The 17131-nt window shown below is 40.5% G+C and overlaps 2 protein-coding genes across 37 annotated transcripts in view; one reads left to right on the forward strand and one right to left on the reverse strand.

Moving 5' to 3' along the window:
- The window catches only part of Elp4 (elongator acetyltransferase complex subunit 4), a 193394-nt gene extending 185829 nt beyond the window's left edge, over positions 1-7565 (reverse strand). For 13 of the 16 annotated variants that reach the window (XR_015451326.1, XR_015451325.1, XR_015451323.1 and 10 more), the window contains exons 1-2: positions 7306-7565; positions 455-490 (exon numbers count right to left, since the gene is read on the reverse strand). Coding sequence is in view for 12 of the 16 variants with exons in the window: in XM_087211214.1 (XP_087067340.1) it covers positions 455-490; positions 7306-7534 (265 nt within the window). In the remaining 4 variants the exon portion in view is untranslated. The remainder of the gene's footprint in view (positions 1-454; positions 491-7305) is intronic. The other 3 variants (XM_087211207.1, XM_087211212.1, XM_087211209.1) reach the window with 1 other exon arrangement.
- A 53-nt stretch (positions 7566-7618) lies between these two features.
- The window catches only part of Immp1l (inner mitochondrial membrane peptidase subunit 1), a 58357-nt gene continuing 48844 nt past the window's right edge, over positions 7619-17131 (forward strand). For 14 of the 21 annotated variants that reach the window (XR_015451327.1, XM_087211218.1, XM_021263966.2 and 11 more), the window contains exon 1: positions 7647-7793. The gene's annotated coding sequence lies outside the window, so the exon portion shown is untranslated. Of the gene's footprint in view, positions 7794-17131 lie in introns of all 21 variants that reach the window. The other 7 variants (XM_021263970.2, XM_021263968.2, XM_021263972.2 and 4 more) reach the window with 1 other exon arrangement.

Genomic DNA, 17131 nt, shown 5'->3' on the forward strand with positions numbered 1-17131 from the left:
CACACACACACACACACACAATGAAATTCTCAGTTTCTCAAATTATTCACCAGAATAATTCCACAGTCAATACTGAGATTCTTTGAAAAGTCAACTGCTGTTAATTTTAGACTTTAAAATAGAGCACAATGCACTGTGAACATTTTAAAATTACGGCAATATATATTTCTTTTGGTATGGGGATGGAACTCAGGACCTTGCACTTGCGAGGCAGGTGGTGGAACCACTGAGCTAAATCCCTGGCCAACATTTTTAAATTATAAGAGCTACATTTTCTGATACATTTGCCTAGTTTATTTGAATTTAAGTTCATATTTAGAGCAATTTCTCTCTAATGTATCTTGTTTTCTAGAGAGCTAATCCTTTACTTGGTTTCAGAAGAGAAAAACTCACAAAATCATAATGTACAACATAAAACTAATTGGAAAGAGCAAAATATATATTTTGTACTAACCAATCAAAAGAACTGTTCCAACGGCTAAACCTCCACCTGGAAATAAAACAAAACCAAGAAGAAAATTAATCTACCTTTTGCATCAAAGTTAGGCTTTATCGAGGACAAGTATTTCAATAACTTTAAAACTGCAGTTGCAAACAACATTTTAATTACCTTTTCTATTCTTTGCTCAAGGGGCTATTATGAAATAATTACATATTATGTGTAATTATATACTAAACATTACAATTACTTTCATAATATACTGTACTATACTTTCTCCTGGGATAGAACTGTGCAGCATTCAACGTAACTGTGGTTAAACAATGCAAAAGTTATATTTAGCACTTGCTAATAAATTAACTCAATGGCCAAGACCTACCCGTGCACAGTAACTTTGCTACACAAGCACAACATAGAAAAGAAAGGCTATTGCAATAGAAACCCCACTTTAATATTTATCCTCAAATGTTGTAGGCCTTAGATAAGAGCTGATAATTAATTTTTCTTTAAAAATTATGAATAATGTACACGAAGTCTGAACATATTCTAAATTTAGGATTTAAAATTAACAATATTTTTGTCATTTCAGACAAACCTCATACATTTTCTGCATTACAAGAAAATGTTATTTTAAATATCCGAACTAAGGAAATATAATCATAAATGTATAATTAAAATAGCCAATCATTAAAAATCATTTAACTATTAAGAAACTAGAACTATACACTAAAAAGATGACACAGTACACTGATACTTTTTCATCCCTTGGTAAAAGTCTCAGCAACATTAACAAATTCATTTTAAAATTTATAAGAGCATGTCAACTATTGAATAGATATGTGTTTAAAATGTAATTTAAAAAGAAACTACTCAAATTCCAGCAACAACACACAATGTTGCCGGTGTGTGTTTGTGAACACAGAATTATATAAGAAACATTTACAATACCAATAAAGAAGTTTCCCCAAAAAGTTATGTAGTGGCAAATATCATGTAGAAAAAATATGAAAAGCTCCTCTGAATGTCTTTTAAACCTTGCAAATACACATGAACAACTGTTGTGTTTCAGATAACTTGAAATCTGGTAACACACATATTTCCGGAACAAAATGAAACATGTGGCTTATATGGTGAGACTCGAAATCAATTTTAAAACAATCTGTAGAACACTTCAAATTGTTAGAGAAAGAAATGAAAATGTAGATTTGTAAATCTTATGTTTACATGGACTTATTAGAATACAATATGCATTTTAATTTCACATCTGGACAAACTCCTTCCTTATGGCATTTACAGCATACAGCCTAAAGAGGAGAATTAGCACCATGCAGACAAGATTAGTGCGAGCTGCAACACGTATGAGGACAGCACTCACAGCAGGTTGCCTTTGGACCTGGCTAAGTCTAATTGCACAATTGGCGGCACACATAGGGTACCACAACTCTTAATTCATCTTGCTCATTTTACACCACACTACAATTTCACATTTCTCTAATTTCCCTTATTTGGAAATATAAATATTTAATTCCCTAATATAGCCACTTTGTGTACGTTTAAGGAGATGAAATAAACAACAGTCTGCTTTGGTACTAGAAAGAAGTCGGCCACCTTTCTTAAATCTGTTTCCTTACTTTATTACATTTGTTACAGAACCTCCACAGGAAGTTAAAGGAGTCTGATATTCGCAGTGGGAGAAGCATCCTGATGACATGAAGTGATGCCTAGTACAGCTGTCTGTCTCAGGGGATTATAAGAGGAATGCTTGTCATGCTGGCAATTATTTTCAGATCAGAACAAATCACTACAAGCTTATTGTTATTTGGTATGTGGTGATCACAGCAACAGTGATAATTAGAAAGAATATTTCTCAGTGATGGCAAACTTTTTGGAGACTGAGTGTCCAAACTGCAACCCAAAACTCACTGACTTATCACAAAGTGCCAACACTGCAATTACACCTGAATACTGAGGGTTTAGATAAAACAACTCACGCAGTAACACTTTCGTCTTTAAAAAAACCCACAGTAACACACGTGCCACAGGTTCGCCACCACTGAACTAGCTAGAGCAGATCTGACTACGCTCAGACCATTTTCTGTTAAATTCAGCCAAACAATTATCTGTTCCTGATAATTCAGGAAAACACTGCTCAAAAACTTAAAATCATAAAAATTCTAAGAATGCTTGGAAACGCTGAACATTACTTCATATGAGGACATCTTAAATGACTTTTATCAGCCAAATTAAAATATCAACTCTTCTCATAAAAAAAGCCAAGTTTTCTTTCTAAATGAGCTCTATTATATAAATTCACGATTCAAATTTAGATTAGTTCTAAAAAGGTTGGGTCATGTTGAAGGTTGGTCATGGGGAGGAATTAGCTTATTAATTTAAAGTTTTTTACATTTGTTTCTCTGCACAGGAGGTGAAAATGATTTGACACACACACATAACACACACAGGTAGCAGCAAAGTCCTTCTATTCCTCCAAACTTGATTTTGGTGAGACCAGATCTCACAGTATTTCCCCAAAATATCTTTGATTTTGATATATCTTACTTGATATACCAAGGTTCCAGATGCACGGCATTTTAAAGCTGAAATGAATCTGTAACCATGCCCCTACAAGTAATAAATAAAAAGCTAAAACAACCAACCACAACAGATGTTTAACATGATATACTCCTTGAAAGCTAGCTTTTACCCTATTGAATATAGTCATCCATTAGTAATTTAATCCAACTTTAAAATCAAAGCAGACTTCACACTAATAATTTCTACTTAAGATGGAAATCTTTTCTCACTATTTTACTAGAATGTTTTCCAGATAAATAATGCAGGTCAGGAAACAATTAGCTCATAATCATGATGTAAAGAAGCGGGAAGGGGCTGAGGTGGTCATCCTCACTTAGAAGAAAATCACCAACACGCTTTCAAAGTCAATTAGAAAACTCTGGGTTTTACTTCTAGGCTTCTCTGAAGTATACTGAAACTTGTTTCTAATACTGGCTAAGTATTTTATTTACATGTAAGAATATGTGTTGGAAGGTTGAATATACTTTGAAAGTTTGATATTTTGAAGTACTTATTTCATTAAGATTTTGACTTTTAAAAATAAGACACAGGCTGGGGTGTATCTCAGGCTGTGCTTGCCTAGGATGTGCCAGATCCTGATGTGGAGCCCCACAGCCTCTGTATGAATGAATGAATGAATGAAAGAGCAAGTATTTCTGTAAAAATACACAAGGAAATTTAAGATCATCTTGTGACTGAAACTACCAAGACTTTCCTATCTTATGATTTTAAAAATATAATGAAAAGGGCTTTTGCCATTGGTTTAACTCATATGGGTAGTAGTTAAGACAATGATTTCAGTACTCCCTTCAAGTGAGAAAATTCAATCCTACATATGCCCACCCCTAAACAAATCTCTAATTAAGCTGTAAGTTTTGCGTGAGGTCAAATTAATACATTAGACTATTAAGACCCAACTGTGCTATTTCATTTTTCAAAGTTAGAGAAAGTAATAGGGAAAAGAAAGTCAAGAGAAGTAACAGTGATTTATACCAGTTCTGTCCAGAGCTCTGTATAAAGTGATAATTTTGTTTAAAATTACAGAAAAGACATTGTTTGGAAAATGTAATGTAAAAGACAATCCGTACCTTTACTTCATAGCAATATCCTTAACTGTTTTCTTTTGTAGTGACAGGAGGGGGACTGGGGATCAAGACCAGGCAGGTCCTTTCCCACTGAGCTACATCTCCAGCCTTTTTTTCGGTTGAGACAGGGGCTCCTAAGTCACTAAGTTGCCCAGACTGGGCTTGAACTTGTGATCCTCCTGACCCGTGTATGGGGATGACACCATCAGGCTTCTTAACTACTTAGTGCCATAGCTCAAATTCAATTGCAGTTATTTCATGTTAACACGCCTACCTTTCTTTCCCTGTAAGAAGAAACATTCTGATGAACATGAACATGACAAATATTGGCTGGGCAAATAGAATAAAAAATAAAGGTACTAACGATTAATAGTGATAATGGTTCTCTACATTAAATCACAGGAAAGTTTTACATAGTAATACAAAGGAACAAGTTGGTACAGTAGTGTAACCACAGTACTGTAAATATACAGTACAAATTCAATGCATATCATCCCACACTACAGAGTAAGATAAAGGAAGCAAGCCTGCCATTGTTTACTGTCTGAAATCATGCTGAAAATGGCAGCTACTCTACCAGGCTTCTTCCAGAAACTCTTGTTGGACTCTTATTTAGCCCAAATCCCTATCTGCCATTGACTTGACTGTCAAATTCATAACAGAAGTTAAGCAACCAAATCTATGAAGTCACTGTCTTTTGAGCACCTCCCAGGTTTGCAAAATTTATCTCTTAAAATCTTTCTTTGGAAATTCCTGGAAAAAGAGAAACGGAGTATTTAATAAAGTCCCTTCCTTTTCTAAAATGTAAGTGTTACTGATATATACTATCTTTCCAATGTATTCTGCATCTATGCTTAAAATTACAATGATGTTATTGTGGCAGCAGTAAAATGCCACCACACCACACATTGGTTGTAATACACTAGTTTGTTACACATAACCACTTAATATATTTTGGCAAAAGTAACAATGTCAGTACAGTCTCATCCTTCTGGTATCCTATTATCCTTACATTTTGTCAAAACAGGGCATGTACTTGTGAGCCTGGTTACAATCTGGGTCAAATAACATTTTAGAGTAACAATGTAGTCTCAATTGCCTATACTTTTATACATTATCAGTCAAATGTTTCTGTTTCAAATAATATTTTAATAAAAAATAATATAAACTGCTCCATAGGACCATACATAACAGAAAATCGAAACAAAAATATCATTAAGACTTTTACAACAACTGAAATAGTTGTGGACATATTTATTATTCCAAATGTAGTAACTGCTATTATAACAACTTCAAATTCTGGGTACTTTGATAATTAACTGCATACATGCAGAATATATTTCAAAATATTGAATAACAGTGGTTCAATTGTGTTAATGAATACTGCTTTTTAGAATAAGCTTGCTACAGTCAAATACTAGAGTGTGCCACTCCCCAAGCAAAACTGGAAGGTTTAAACATTATTTTTCAAGTTTATATCTCTAGAAATACATGTGGAAGGTGTTTTGAGTTTTCTCTGGTGGTCGCTCAAAGAGACTATAGTTCAATCATAAATTTAGGCTCAATAAATGGTCAAAATGCTATGAAAAGTTGTCAAAAATCTGATAAAGCTGTAATATGGTTCAGAAGGCATAAATCTGAACCCTAAAGAGCAGCCTACATGGTTACAAGTTTAGGGACTGTCATATCACTTAATTTCTGAATCTGTTTCTACAGCTTAAACTTCTACCTCCAGCCTACAAGTTCCATCAATTTTTCTACCCACCATTTTTCTTTGAACAAGAACTTACTAAGAACCTCCTAAATGTCAGAAATTGTGCTAAGCACAGTTTCTCATTTTAATGAGGAATGAAGATATAATGCCAAAGATATGGGCTTTTTGTTTGGAGAGTTTCAGTATCAAAATGAATGAAGTTACATATCCCCACTGAATTACAAAAGATAGACGGGCATGATGGCATTTCATAATCTGAGAGGCTAAGCCTGGAAGACTGCTAGTTTGAGGCTAGCCTGGGAAACTGAGATGCTGCCTCAAAATAAAAAAAATAAAAATACGAAGCGAGGCTTACAAAGGTAAAAAAGTGAAATGAATATTTGTTAACTATATATTTTGAATTATATGTTTTTAGTACCATGCAACTCAAGAGGATATCAGACTTGAAAAAAATTACATGAAAATACCTAAATTTATGCAGAATCAGGATTCAGTTAAGATATGAAGAAACAGACTTAAGGAGCCATACTCTCTCTAGAAGGCTGCTTGTCTTACTACTTTCCTCTGTACTAAGCATATTTGAAAAGCTGGGGAGAGGGGTGGATTACGGTGAGAAATGTCAAGTGAAGTACAGGAACAAGCAATGGCATTGGTAATACATTACGAACGTGTACCGGATTTAACAGACACATATCCCACATTATGAAAAAAGTTATGAAATAGACACAACAGTTTTAATGCAGCAGCATCGAGATAAAAATTAATCTACAAGCTTTATTAACACAGCAGCTCTGTCCAACCAATCTAATCTGATCAGCCTTTCAATAGAACAGTTAGGCAACAAGCATATTTTTCAATAAGCGTCTCATGAAAAATTCCAGAGACAGCCTAAGAACTGGGTTTCTTTTTCTCATTACGGTATAGATTAAATTTAAACTTGTCATTTGGTGGGTAGCAGCGATCATCTCCAGGAAGCAGGCTGTACATGGAAAAAAAATACCAAACACACGCACGCACACATACACACTTAACGCAGATGGGGTTGACTACCCAGGACAGGCTTCAACTAGTACTTTGCCTCAATACACCCAGACTCTTTGAGCCAACATGGTTTGTTTTACAATCTCAGAAGTTAAACAGCATGGCGATGAAAGGGGCAAAATGCTTTTTTGTAGCCTTTTCTAACGATGCCTTTCTGGCCAATGATAAAAACTTTTGTAGGTTGGCCCAGGCGTGAGCTGCCTGGGGCTGGTAGGAGGTGGACTCGGAGACGGGCGGGAGTCCTAGGAGAAGCCAGGCCTTTCGCCTGATCAGCGGTTCCCTCCCACTAGGAAGCGCGGAGGGTGAAGTAGGCTGCCCGGCCGGCGCAGAACCCGTGCAGCGCACAGCTCCGCGGCTGCACGCGGCCGCCCTTCCTCCCGCACGGCCCAGCGAGGTGTGCGGCCCAGGCCGCTCCCCTCCCTCGGGGGACCCAGATCTCCGTCTGAACCGACCTAAGAGCTGGTCCAGGGCCGGGAGCCCGGTGGAAACCAGCAGCTGTCCATTCCGCACCGACGGCCGCGTGCCCGCAACGGACACCAGGCGAGGGCCTCTGCCATCGGCACCGCCGGCCCTGGGACCCCTCCTCTGGAAGCTGGTGGCACTGCTTCTGTCGGCCGCTGCCGCCACAGACCCAGGACTCCTGGCGCCAGCACCGCAGGTTGCCTTAGCCGCTGCCGCCATCTTGGAGCGTCCCGTGAGTACCCAATAGGAAGTCTGGGAATGAGAGTAGCCGGCCAATCAGAGCCCGGGCCAAAGTCCCGTCTCCTCTCCTTCCCGTAGCCAGTAGAGCTGAGACTTTCTTCCCGAGCCTACCAATCGCAAGAAGTATTATTGAAAGGTGCGCACTACGTAAGGACGAAAGTCTTTTGCAGGGCGCAGGTGAGAGCCGCCCCTGGAGTCTGGGCTGAGCTGGGCCTTCCGGGGTCCTTTCGGGCTGGAGGTGGGTATGAGCCTCCCGTGATCCTTCAACCTCGAGAGCCTTCGTTCGCGGCGGGTTTCAGGAAGGCGGGCGGAGCGGAGAGCCCTGAAGGGTCTGGCGAGAGCCCCGCGAGCTTGCCTCCCTGCCCCGGAGAGAGAGGCCCGGTGCCTCTTCTGGGCCCGAGAAGCCGCTCCCCTTCCCGTCTCCGGAGATGGCGCGGCTCCGAGGTCGGGGCTGCGGCCCTGAGGAGCTGCTTGCGGAGCGGCGGCGGGCGGGATGGGGCCGGAGGCAGGCGCGCGGGACGGCCCTGTGCAGGGCTCCGCCGCCTCCGAGCTCGGCGGGTCGGTCGGGCGCCTGGCCTCGGCGTGCGCAGGACCCTGTTCCTCTGGCCACCTTGCCCACGCACTTATCGTCCTTGGCTGTTAAACCAGCTGCCAACAACAAAACACTTTCGGTCTCCCCCAAAAAGAAACATAAAAGAAGTTAGATGTGTGCGTACTTAGATATTTGTGCACTCTGAATCGAAAGCTTCCTCACTATAATATGAATCTTGTGCACGGAAAAAACGTAGTTTACAGCTGTGTTTTGGATTTAAATATTTTTTCAAACCTGAATTGGGAGGGGGATGGGTAAGTTATTTTTATTTTTTTATTATTATTATTATTATTATTATTACTATTATTATTATTATTTTGGTACTGGGGATTGAACTCGGGTCCCTGCGCTTGTGAGACAGGCGGCAGAACCACTGAGCTAAATCCCCGCCCCGGTAAGTTATTTTTAAATGCTTTCGTGATTGACAGATGTCTGAACTAAAAAGGACTCCCAGATCTTGCCTGCACCACTACTTTACTGTTGACTTTGACAGTGATACTTTGTAGTTAATTGTTTGATTGAGAAACAAGGGGTTGCTACTGTGTTTCCCAAGCTGGCCTCTAGCTCTGACTTAAGCGATCATCCTGCCTCAGCCTCCCAAGTATCTGTAACTACAGGTACATCGCATTGTGCCCTGGTAATAATACCTTTTAAATATATCCCTCATTGGAATTCTTGCATCAAATTGTTTTAAATGTCTGACCTGTTGAAACTTTTGACTGATTCTGTTTGATAAATTGAAATTAGTATTGCTAAATAATGACTGGAGTTTTGGGTTTTGTTTTGTTTTTTCCTTTTATGAATTATATTCAGAAAAAAATACATTGCTGGTTAGGAATCTGTCAACTAGAAAACTTTGATCAATGTTGCTTTCATTTCACAGCTTTCATCAGTATAAATCTTTAGTGTAAATTACTCATAACTGTTGAGTGATTAACATCTGCTTAGATATATCTCGTCATTTTAGACATAGAAAACCATATTTGTTGCACTTAAACGGAAAACATTAAATAGTCGAGGCTAATTTTGTAGTGTAGTATATAAGCACTAGGGCGACCAAAAGAAAAAGTGATAAATTCTCCAGTATCAAATAGAAGCTTCTTGAATATTTTTGCCAAGACTTTGAAATATTACAGATAGTTAAATTTATAAGTTGCTGTACTATAGATTTTCTTAGTTCCTACTGTATTTATGTTACCTCTTTGTTTTCTCCAGGCCATGATAAGTGATGGTTCATTTACCTTGCTACTAGAAGAGTTATTTTACAGCTCATGTAATTCAGGAAGCATGACATACCTAGCAAGGTGTTCATGAAATTAGGGTATAGGTCTGGTATAGCACTATTATGGCGTATATTTCTTTAATCTCTGTGGTTTTTTTTTAACAAAAACAAAACTTTTGCTGCCAAATGATTACATATAATTGTGTGCCAAATTATAGTAAAACTCAGTATGAAACATTGGAATAAAGAATTCATGGGAGGGAAAAGTTAGAATGGCTTATGTTCAGGTGTGCCAAAACGCGTTCTAAGAGCTCGGGTTACAGGAGAAAAATATTTAGTCTCTGCTACTTGCTTTCACGGATGGGAGAGACAGCAGGTACATGGGCAGATACAGCATGCTGGGAGTGCTGCAGAGGCCTAGTGTGGCCTCCTGACTCCAGTGAGAGAGGAGCTTTGCTGAGTTTCTCAGCTGAGCCTGAGTTTGACAGGGTGTGCAGAAGATAGAATAGTAAAAAGAATGAGGTGTCAGATTTTTTTCTTCAAAAAATCTGTGTCCGTGCTTCTGTGTGAGTCGCTCCTATGATTTCTATGAGTGGATTTTCAAATACGTGTGCAGAACTTGGGATTGAGCCTAGGACCCTGGACACAGTAGGCAAGCGCTCTGCCCTGGCCTGCGTCGCTAGCTCTACAAAGGAGGGTTAAGAGAAGAGGACACTGCAGAAGTTAGGCAAAGGGCTGATGGATTTGGTTTTCCCCTTGAGGACAGTGAAAAATGAGAATCATTAAAACGCTGTAAAAGAATGACTGATTTTTTTGATCCTTATGAAGGGAATGGCTAAACATGCTAGAAGAAAATGAGTGGCCCTACCTGGAACTGGGACAAAGAGAGCAGGGTGAATGAAAAGATCATTACCAATGGGGAAAAAATAAGAATCAAGATATATTATGTAAAGGTACAAATCTCCAGTAATGAATATCATTATATTGTATACCTAAAATATACCAATAAAATTACATGTAAGAAAAGATCACCAGGGGTGGAATTGACGTGACCAAGGGAAGATAGGGGGTGAACCAAAGGTAACTGGTAAGATTCCACCTAGAGCAGCTTGGTAGATTATGGAAGACAGAGAATAAAGGAGGAAAAGCAGAACTGAGTAGTTGTGATGTTGGTTGTTTTGGGGGAAGGGGTCATAAATTGAGGTTTTTTAATCTGTTATAAACATGTTTAATTTGAGATACAGTACTCATGGAGTATGCAAGTTAAATGGTTCAGATTTGAAATTATTAAACACATACTGGCAGTTGATCCCTAAGGAAATGCATATTTTATAAGAAAAAGAACCACAAATAAACTGGGGAACAGCAACATTTAAAAGTTGGGCAGAGGAAAATAAAGTAAAATAAGGACTGGAAAGTGTTCAGTTAATAATGAAGGTTTATGTTATAACTGCTAAGGTAGATTTTTCTGGAGTAGTCAATTTAAAAGTGAAATACTGTAATTGTGTTTAGATGAGAATGGCAGGGGAAGTGTAATACCCCATGGAAGTAGAACATTGTGCATTTTAGAAAGATCTGCTGTGAAGGGAAGCGGATGATGAGAAAGGCTATTGGTTGTGCTTTCGTCGTTGAGGGAGAGAACGGGAAGACTGAGGAGAGATTCAGAAGGCCATGAATGAGGGACAGTGGTGCCTTGGTGCTTGTTAACTGCTTCCTGGAGGCACAGTGAGTTCCGAACTAGGAGTAGGTAGTCCTGAAGCAGTGGACGCCAACCAGAACCAAACAGAGTCCGATGAGTTTGAGGGCAGTGGAGTACCAAGGTCTGACTAAGAGGAGGACTCCAGGCTTCAGCAGAGAGATCAGTATTTGAAAGGCGGGGTCATTCAGTGGCTAACAGGAAGGGCTTTTCTCCTCCTTTGTGCCATTAAATCTTAGATCTCATAAGACCATTTTTCTCTTTCATTCCATCATCTGCTTTCCTTCACTCCCCCCTCCCCCATTCCAGTTACTATTTATAGCCATAGCCCAGGTCACATCTGTGATCTCTAGAACCCTCATCACATATTTTACTTTTCATCATTGTCTTGGGGACTGAAACCAGGGCCTTTGCACTGAGCTATATTCCAGCCCCTTTTATCTTTAGTTTTGAGACAGTCTCACTAAACTGTTGCCCAGGCTGGGCTGGAACTTGCAATTGTCCTGAGTCAGTTTTCCAGAGTGCTGGATTATGGGCGTGCAGCACCACAACCATCCTGACTGTCCTCTGAATGCCTGTGGGCCCTCTGCCTCACGCCCTCAGATGGACATCGGGCACCCTTCCCTGCCAGCAACCAGTTTAAGGTGTACCAGAGAGCATGCAGTGGCTGTAGTAAGCAGCCACCCCATGATGCAAATGGGCTCCCCTTCTGTCAGGTTTGCAGTGGCTCCCGCAGCCCTGGGGTCGGTATTACAGTTGTGTCTGGGCAGGTAAATTGCCTGAGAGACTGGAGGCTCACTACTGGCCCTGCTGGGATTCTGGCAGCACCTTTGGAGGAATGAAGGTCAAGGTCATGCCTGCACCTTACCTGTAAGGTAAGGACCTCGGTAATCTTTGTCTGCCTCTGCCTGTCACTGTATTCACCTAAGGAAACCAGAGCTTGAGTTCTAGCATCACAGTGTTTTGCCTGTTTCCTACTTTATATAAGTAAAGCCAAACAGTGTATATTCTTGGCATTGACTTCTTTTGATGAATGCTGTGTTTAAAGTGTATCGTTATGGATGATTTATTGCTGCATAGTATTATGTTAATGTATCTCATTGAAGGAGATTTGGCTGTTTCTCGTTTGTGGCCCACTGCTTTTGTAGCACAACTGTACCAGCGTACACTCTTACTGCTAGGCTTGGAGAACTCCTGCTGCACTCAGTCCTGAGCAGCACTGAGCACCCTCATCGTGCTCACTGTTCATGGAGCCTTGAAGTGCAGATGGCCTAGAATTTGACGGATGAACTTGAGCCCTTGCTCAGATGTTTATTGGCCATTTGGGGGTCCTCTTTGATGAAGGATCTGTCCATGACTTTGCTAATTTTTGAAAACTGGATTTTTTTTTCCTCTGTGAATTTGTAAGAGTTCTTTTAATATTTTCAGTAAAAGCCCATTTTGAAGTAAATGCATTGCAAGTGTCTTCTGTCAGTCTGTGGCCTGCCTCTCGGGTCCTTGTCTTTCTGTTTCAGTCAGAGTACACTCTGATGTCACCTCTCAGAGGCAGCACTCGGGGCCAGGTGTGCCTGCTCCAGGGTCCAGAAGGGGACTGTGACTCTGCTAAAAGGCCTGCTGCTCACCTGGAGGCTGTGACAGTCATGTTCCTGTGTCTGTGGTAGGGCTGGCGAAAGGTCTCTTGTCTCCTTCTGTGAGGGTCCTGAGCCTCACGCCCCACGGGAATGAGGGTCTGTCCTGTTCTGTTGCCTCATCTCTTCCATGAAGCCCTGTGTAAGCGGCCGATTTCTCTCTCGATTCTCGTTTCGCAGATATATCTGTGGCTCTTCAGGCTTGTTAGGGAGTTGGCTTCTTTTCTTCTAGAACTTAGCTGTACTGAACGTGCTGAACACTGGACCTCGCCCTGTGTTCTCTGCTTTTGTAACTGCCTGACACAGCCTTCTGCTTCCACTCAGTCTCTTGGACCTTCCTTCACTTGCTTGTCACTTGTACTTTGTCCAGATTTTTTATCTGGTGGACTTCTTCTGACTTGACTTTTCCAGTATGTTTGCTCCTGTCTACACTAGAAGCAGTTCTTACTGCCTTTTTTGTGACTCTAGTGATTTCTCCCTTTACAATAATTACTTTTAATTGCTGATATTGGTGATGTGTGTTTATTTTTCTTCTTCATTGTTTGTTTTGCTGGGCATTTTTCATTTCTATTAGTTTTTTAAAAAATTAACTTGGCAGTGTTGTTTTTCTTCAGTTTTATATTTACTTTCTATTTCATTAATTGCTGCTCCTATCTTTATTATTTATTTCCCTCCACATTCCTTGGTTTTTATTTGCTGAGGCCATGGCTGTTCCCTCTTTTCAATAAAAGCTTAATTCATTGGTTTCCCACCCTTCTTCTTTTCTAATAGACTGTAGTTAAGATGTGATTTTCTCTAAGCACCTTTTTTTTTTTCTTTTTTTTGGTACTGGGGATCGAACTCGGGACCTTGTGCTTGTGAGGCAGGTGGCGGCACCACTGAGCTAAATCCCCGGCCTTTTTTTTTTCTAAGCACTTTTAACAGTCTGTTTCGTCTTCATTCATAATGTTTTCTAATATCATAATGGATTATTCAGGATACTTATGAGAATGCTAAAATACTGAATTATATTTAAGGCAAATGAGTACTTACATGCATTCTGATTTTAATGGATTTTAAAGAGAAGATTGTGGGCCTTAAAATCTAAAACCATTGTGTACTTATATCATGGAATGATTAGTGTAATAAGGTAAATATGTCAAACATCTGGACATATTTCAGTTCGAGAAGATTTGTCAAGTAAACGTGTCCACAGAAATAACTCAGAACTGAATTGGAGTCATCTGTGACACAGTTTTTTAAAAAAATTATTCATGACTCTTCTGTATACTGTAACTCTCTGATTTGTGTTTTTTAGGACTGGAAACTTTTAAATTAGCGTTTTCAAATTTGGCAGTATTAATTGCATTCTCGACATTGGATTCCCTTATAATCCCTTCCCAATTTGCAGGGATATTCAGGCTTTTATTTGTAAGTCTATGTCTTTGATTTTTTTTTTCTTGATTCATGTCTTTTCTGTCCGATTAATTTTGAAGGATAATTTTTTTAAAGTTCTATTTTAGGGGCTGGGATTTAGCTCAGTGGTTCCGCGGCCTGCCTCACCAGCACAAGGTCCCAAGTTCGATCCCTGGTACCAAAAAACAAAAAAATAAATGTTCTATTTTTGTCAGGCATGGTGGCACATGCCTGTAATCTCAGCACTCTAGGAGGCTGAGGCCAGAGGATCAGAAGTTCCAGCTCAGCCTGGAAATTTAAGACCTCAGTGAAACCCTGTCTCAAAGTAGTAAGAAAGGGCTGTGGATATAGCTGAGTGCAAAAGCCCTGGGTTCAATCTCTAGTACCATATTTAAAGAGGTTTTTGACAAATGTTTTTCTATAGAAGATCAAATAGTAAATATTTTAGGCTTTGTGTTCTATATTGGTCAATTACTCACCTTCTGCTTTTTAGCACAAAGCAGTCAGAGAGGAAATGCACACAAATAAGCATGATTGCCCGTAAGACCAGGTCTACTAAACAGAGCTTGCTGGGCTCTGGGCAGGTCTCCCTCCCTTCGTGCGTGGGTCGAGTGGGCAGGGTTGGGGTCTAGAGAGGAGAGAGTTCTGTCCTTTTCTGTAACTTTTTTGCCCTGTGGGCTGTTCTCTGTTTCTTCAGTTCTTCCAGCTTTTTGATCTTTTGTGTGGGGAGGTGGGGGGTTGATTTCTTTAAACTCTGTTCTTTTCATTCTGTTCTTCCACATGGTCTTTTAGATGCTATGTCTTTCCCAAACCTAGGAAGGTATTTAATAGAGTCCTTTTCTGTGTCCCCACCCCTTCCCAGAATTACCTGTCATTTTGTTAGGGTTGCCTTTTGTGGTTTTCTCGGCGTTCTTTTTTCTGCTTGTGTTTTCCATCACTGTCAGAGATCCTTGGTTGTCCGTTCACGTTGGTAGATGAATGGCCTGTTGAGTGTTAAGGGAAGCTAGAATAGGCTTCTCTCCATTGTTTTCCCAGCAAATCCACACCCTAAATGGAAAGAGGACTGACAGGGACTTTTTGTAAGTCCACAGAACTAGTTTATTGGTATTCCTTGTTTCCAAGTGGATACACAAGGGAGCCAAACAAGGAGAACCCCATCCTGGCCTTCCAGTCTCTGTACTTTGGAGGGCAGATTCCTTCAGGCAGATAACATCTCTGAGAGGCTTGTCCTCCGACGCCCCATTCAGACCAGGACTCGGAGCCGCAGGAAGAAGGGTCCCATCTTCCCCACACCATGAGCACGGTTTGTGCTTGGGCAGGGCTGGCATCCTTTGCTGGGGCCAGGTCGTATGTATCTGAGGCTTGGCAGGCAGTAAGCTGTTTGCAAGTGCTGGCTCTGCGGTGGGAACGCGGCCTCCACGGCGCTGAGAAATGAGCTTGGCTGGCATAGCACCGCGTTTACGGTGCCGACGGGGGAGTTGTTCATGCAGTTTGCCGTGTCAGTGCTGTCAGCCACTTAAAAGTATGAAAAGAAAGACACGTTTTGACCTTGGCCTGAAGAAGTACACTGCGGCTGGAAGGTTGGCCCATGTGCCTGTGTGTGTTCTCAGCCCTCTGCCCTCCGCCTCACTGGCTAATTCCCGTGCTCTCCCTTCTAGCAGCTTCACAGTCTAGTGTGTTTTATGCTCGTCGCGCTTCTGTGTTATTTTTTAATGCACCGTTGTTTCAGTGTAGTTTTTGAAGGGACTGTGACCGCGTCAGGGATAAGTCACCAGGTTTATAGTGGTAGGACTGGGATTCACAGAGCAGCTGGGCTGGCTCGAAAGTCCCTGTCCTCCTCCCTGCTGCTCCCCAGGCCGAAGTGGACCTTAGTACCCTCCCTCCTTAAGCTAAACCTTCACTTACCATTTGTGGATATTAACATAAAATAGGACATATTTGGCTTCTTACAGTGGGAATGGATTCAGAGTGCTTGCTGCGGTGAGAAAATGTGACCTGAAACCGCCTGGGATAGTGAGACCCACTTAGCCCAATAGCAAACGACCCTGAAATCCGTGATACCTGTCTTAATCTTGTGAAAGAAATTAGAATTTTTTGCCTCTCCACAGCATAGAAATTTCAAGTTCAGTTCGGATTAACAAACTTTCTATTAGGGTTGTCCAGCACTAAAGCAAGGTCCTTCATAATTTAAAAATATATGCTTTAAAAATCGTCAGGATTTTAATTTTATATTGTTTACTTTTTATGTTTTTATTCCTCAGCATGAAAATGAAAGAGTAGAAAATAAATTTATTTTATTTTATTTTACTTTCTTTTCTTTTTTGCAGTGCTAGAGTCAAACCTAGGGCCTCACAAGTGTTAGGCAAGTGCTGTATCACTGGGCTACACCCCCAACCTTGAAAAGAATTTTATAGTACATTTTGTATTCTAAGATTAAATTTAAAAAACAAGCAAATGGCGTTTCCTTTTTCTGTTAACATTCCTTGGATCTCCTCACAGGAGAGCTAATGAGGTGCTGTCCTGTGATGATCATCATCCCCATTAAGCAGAGCTCGTCAGTAGCCTGCTTTACATTCCCTGATTGACGTATTTGGGTCTGAGCTGGCTTGACAGAAAACACATACAATTCCCCATTTTAATAGCTATTAAGTGTACAGTGGCATGAAGTATATGTGCTTTGTTGTGTGATCATCACCAGTTTGCAGAACGTTTGATCCACCTGCCGCAGTGAGGCCTCAGTCTACCCTACCTCAACCCTGGTGACCTTTGTCTTACTGTGCTTCATTGTGCCAGTGACTTGTTCTTTATAAGGTACCTCATGTAGTATCTGTTCTTTCATTACATTTGCGTAGTGTTTCTTGCTTAGGGTAATGCTTTTCCTAGTTCATTAATCTTGTATTATGTATCAAAATTACATTCTTTTTTTTTTTTTCTTTTGGTACTGGGGATTGAACTCACGACCTTGCACTGAGCTAAATCCCCGGCCCTGCATTCCTTTTTTATGGGTGAATTATATTCTGCATGTGTACACCATATTTTGTTT

This window comes from Heterocephalus glaber, unplaced genomic scaffold (assembly GCF_053883595.1).
Source record: "Heterocephalus glaber isolate CG9 unplaced genomic scaffold, H.glaber_assembly_v1.0 deba00001428, whole genome shotgun sequence".
NCBI classification, from domain to species: Eukaryota; Metazoa; Chordata; class Mammalia; order Rodentia; family Bathyergidae; genus Heterocephalus; species Heterocephalus glaber.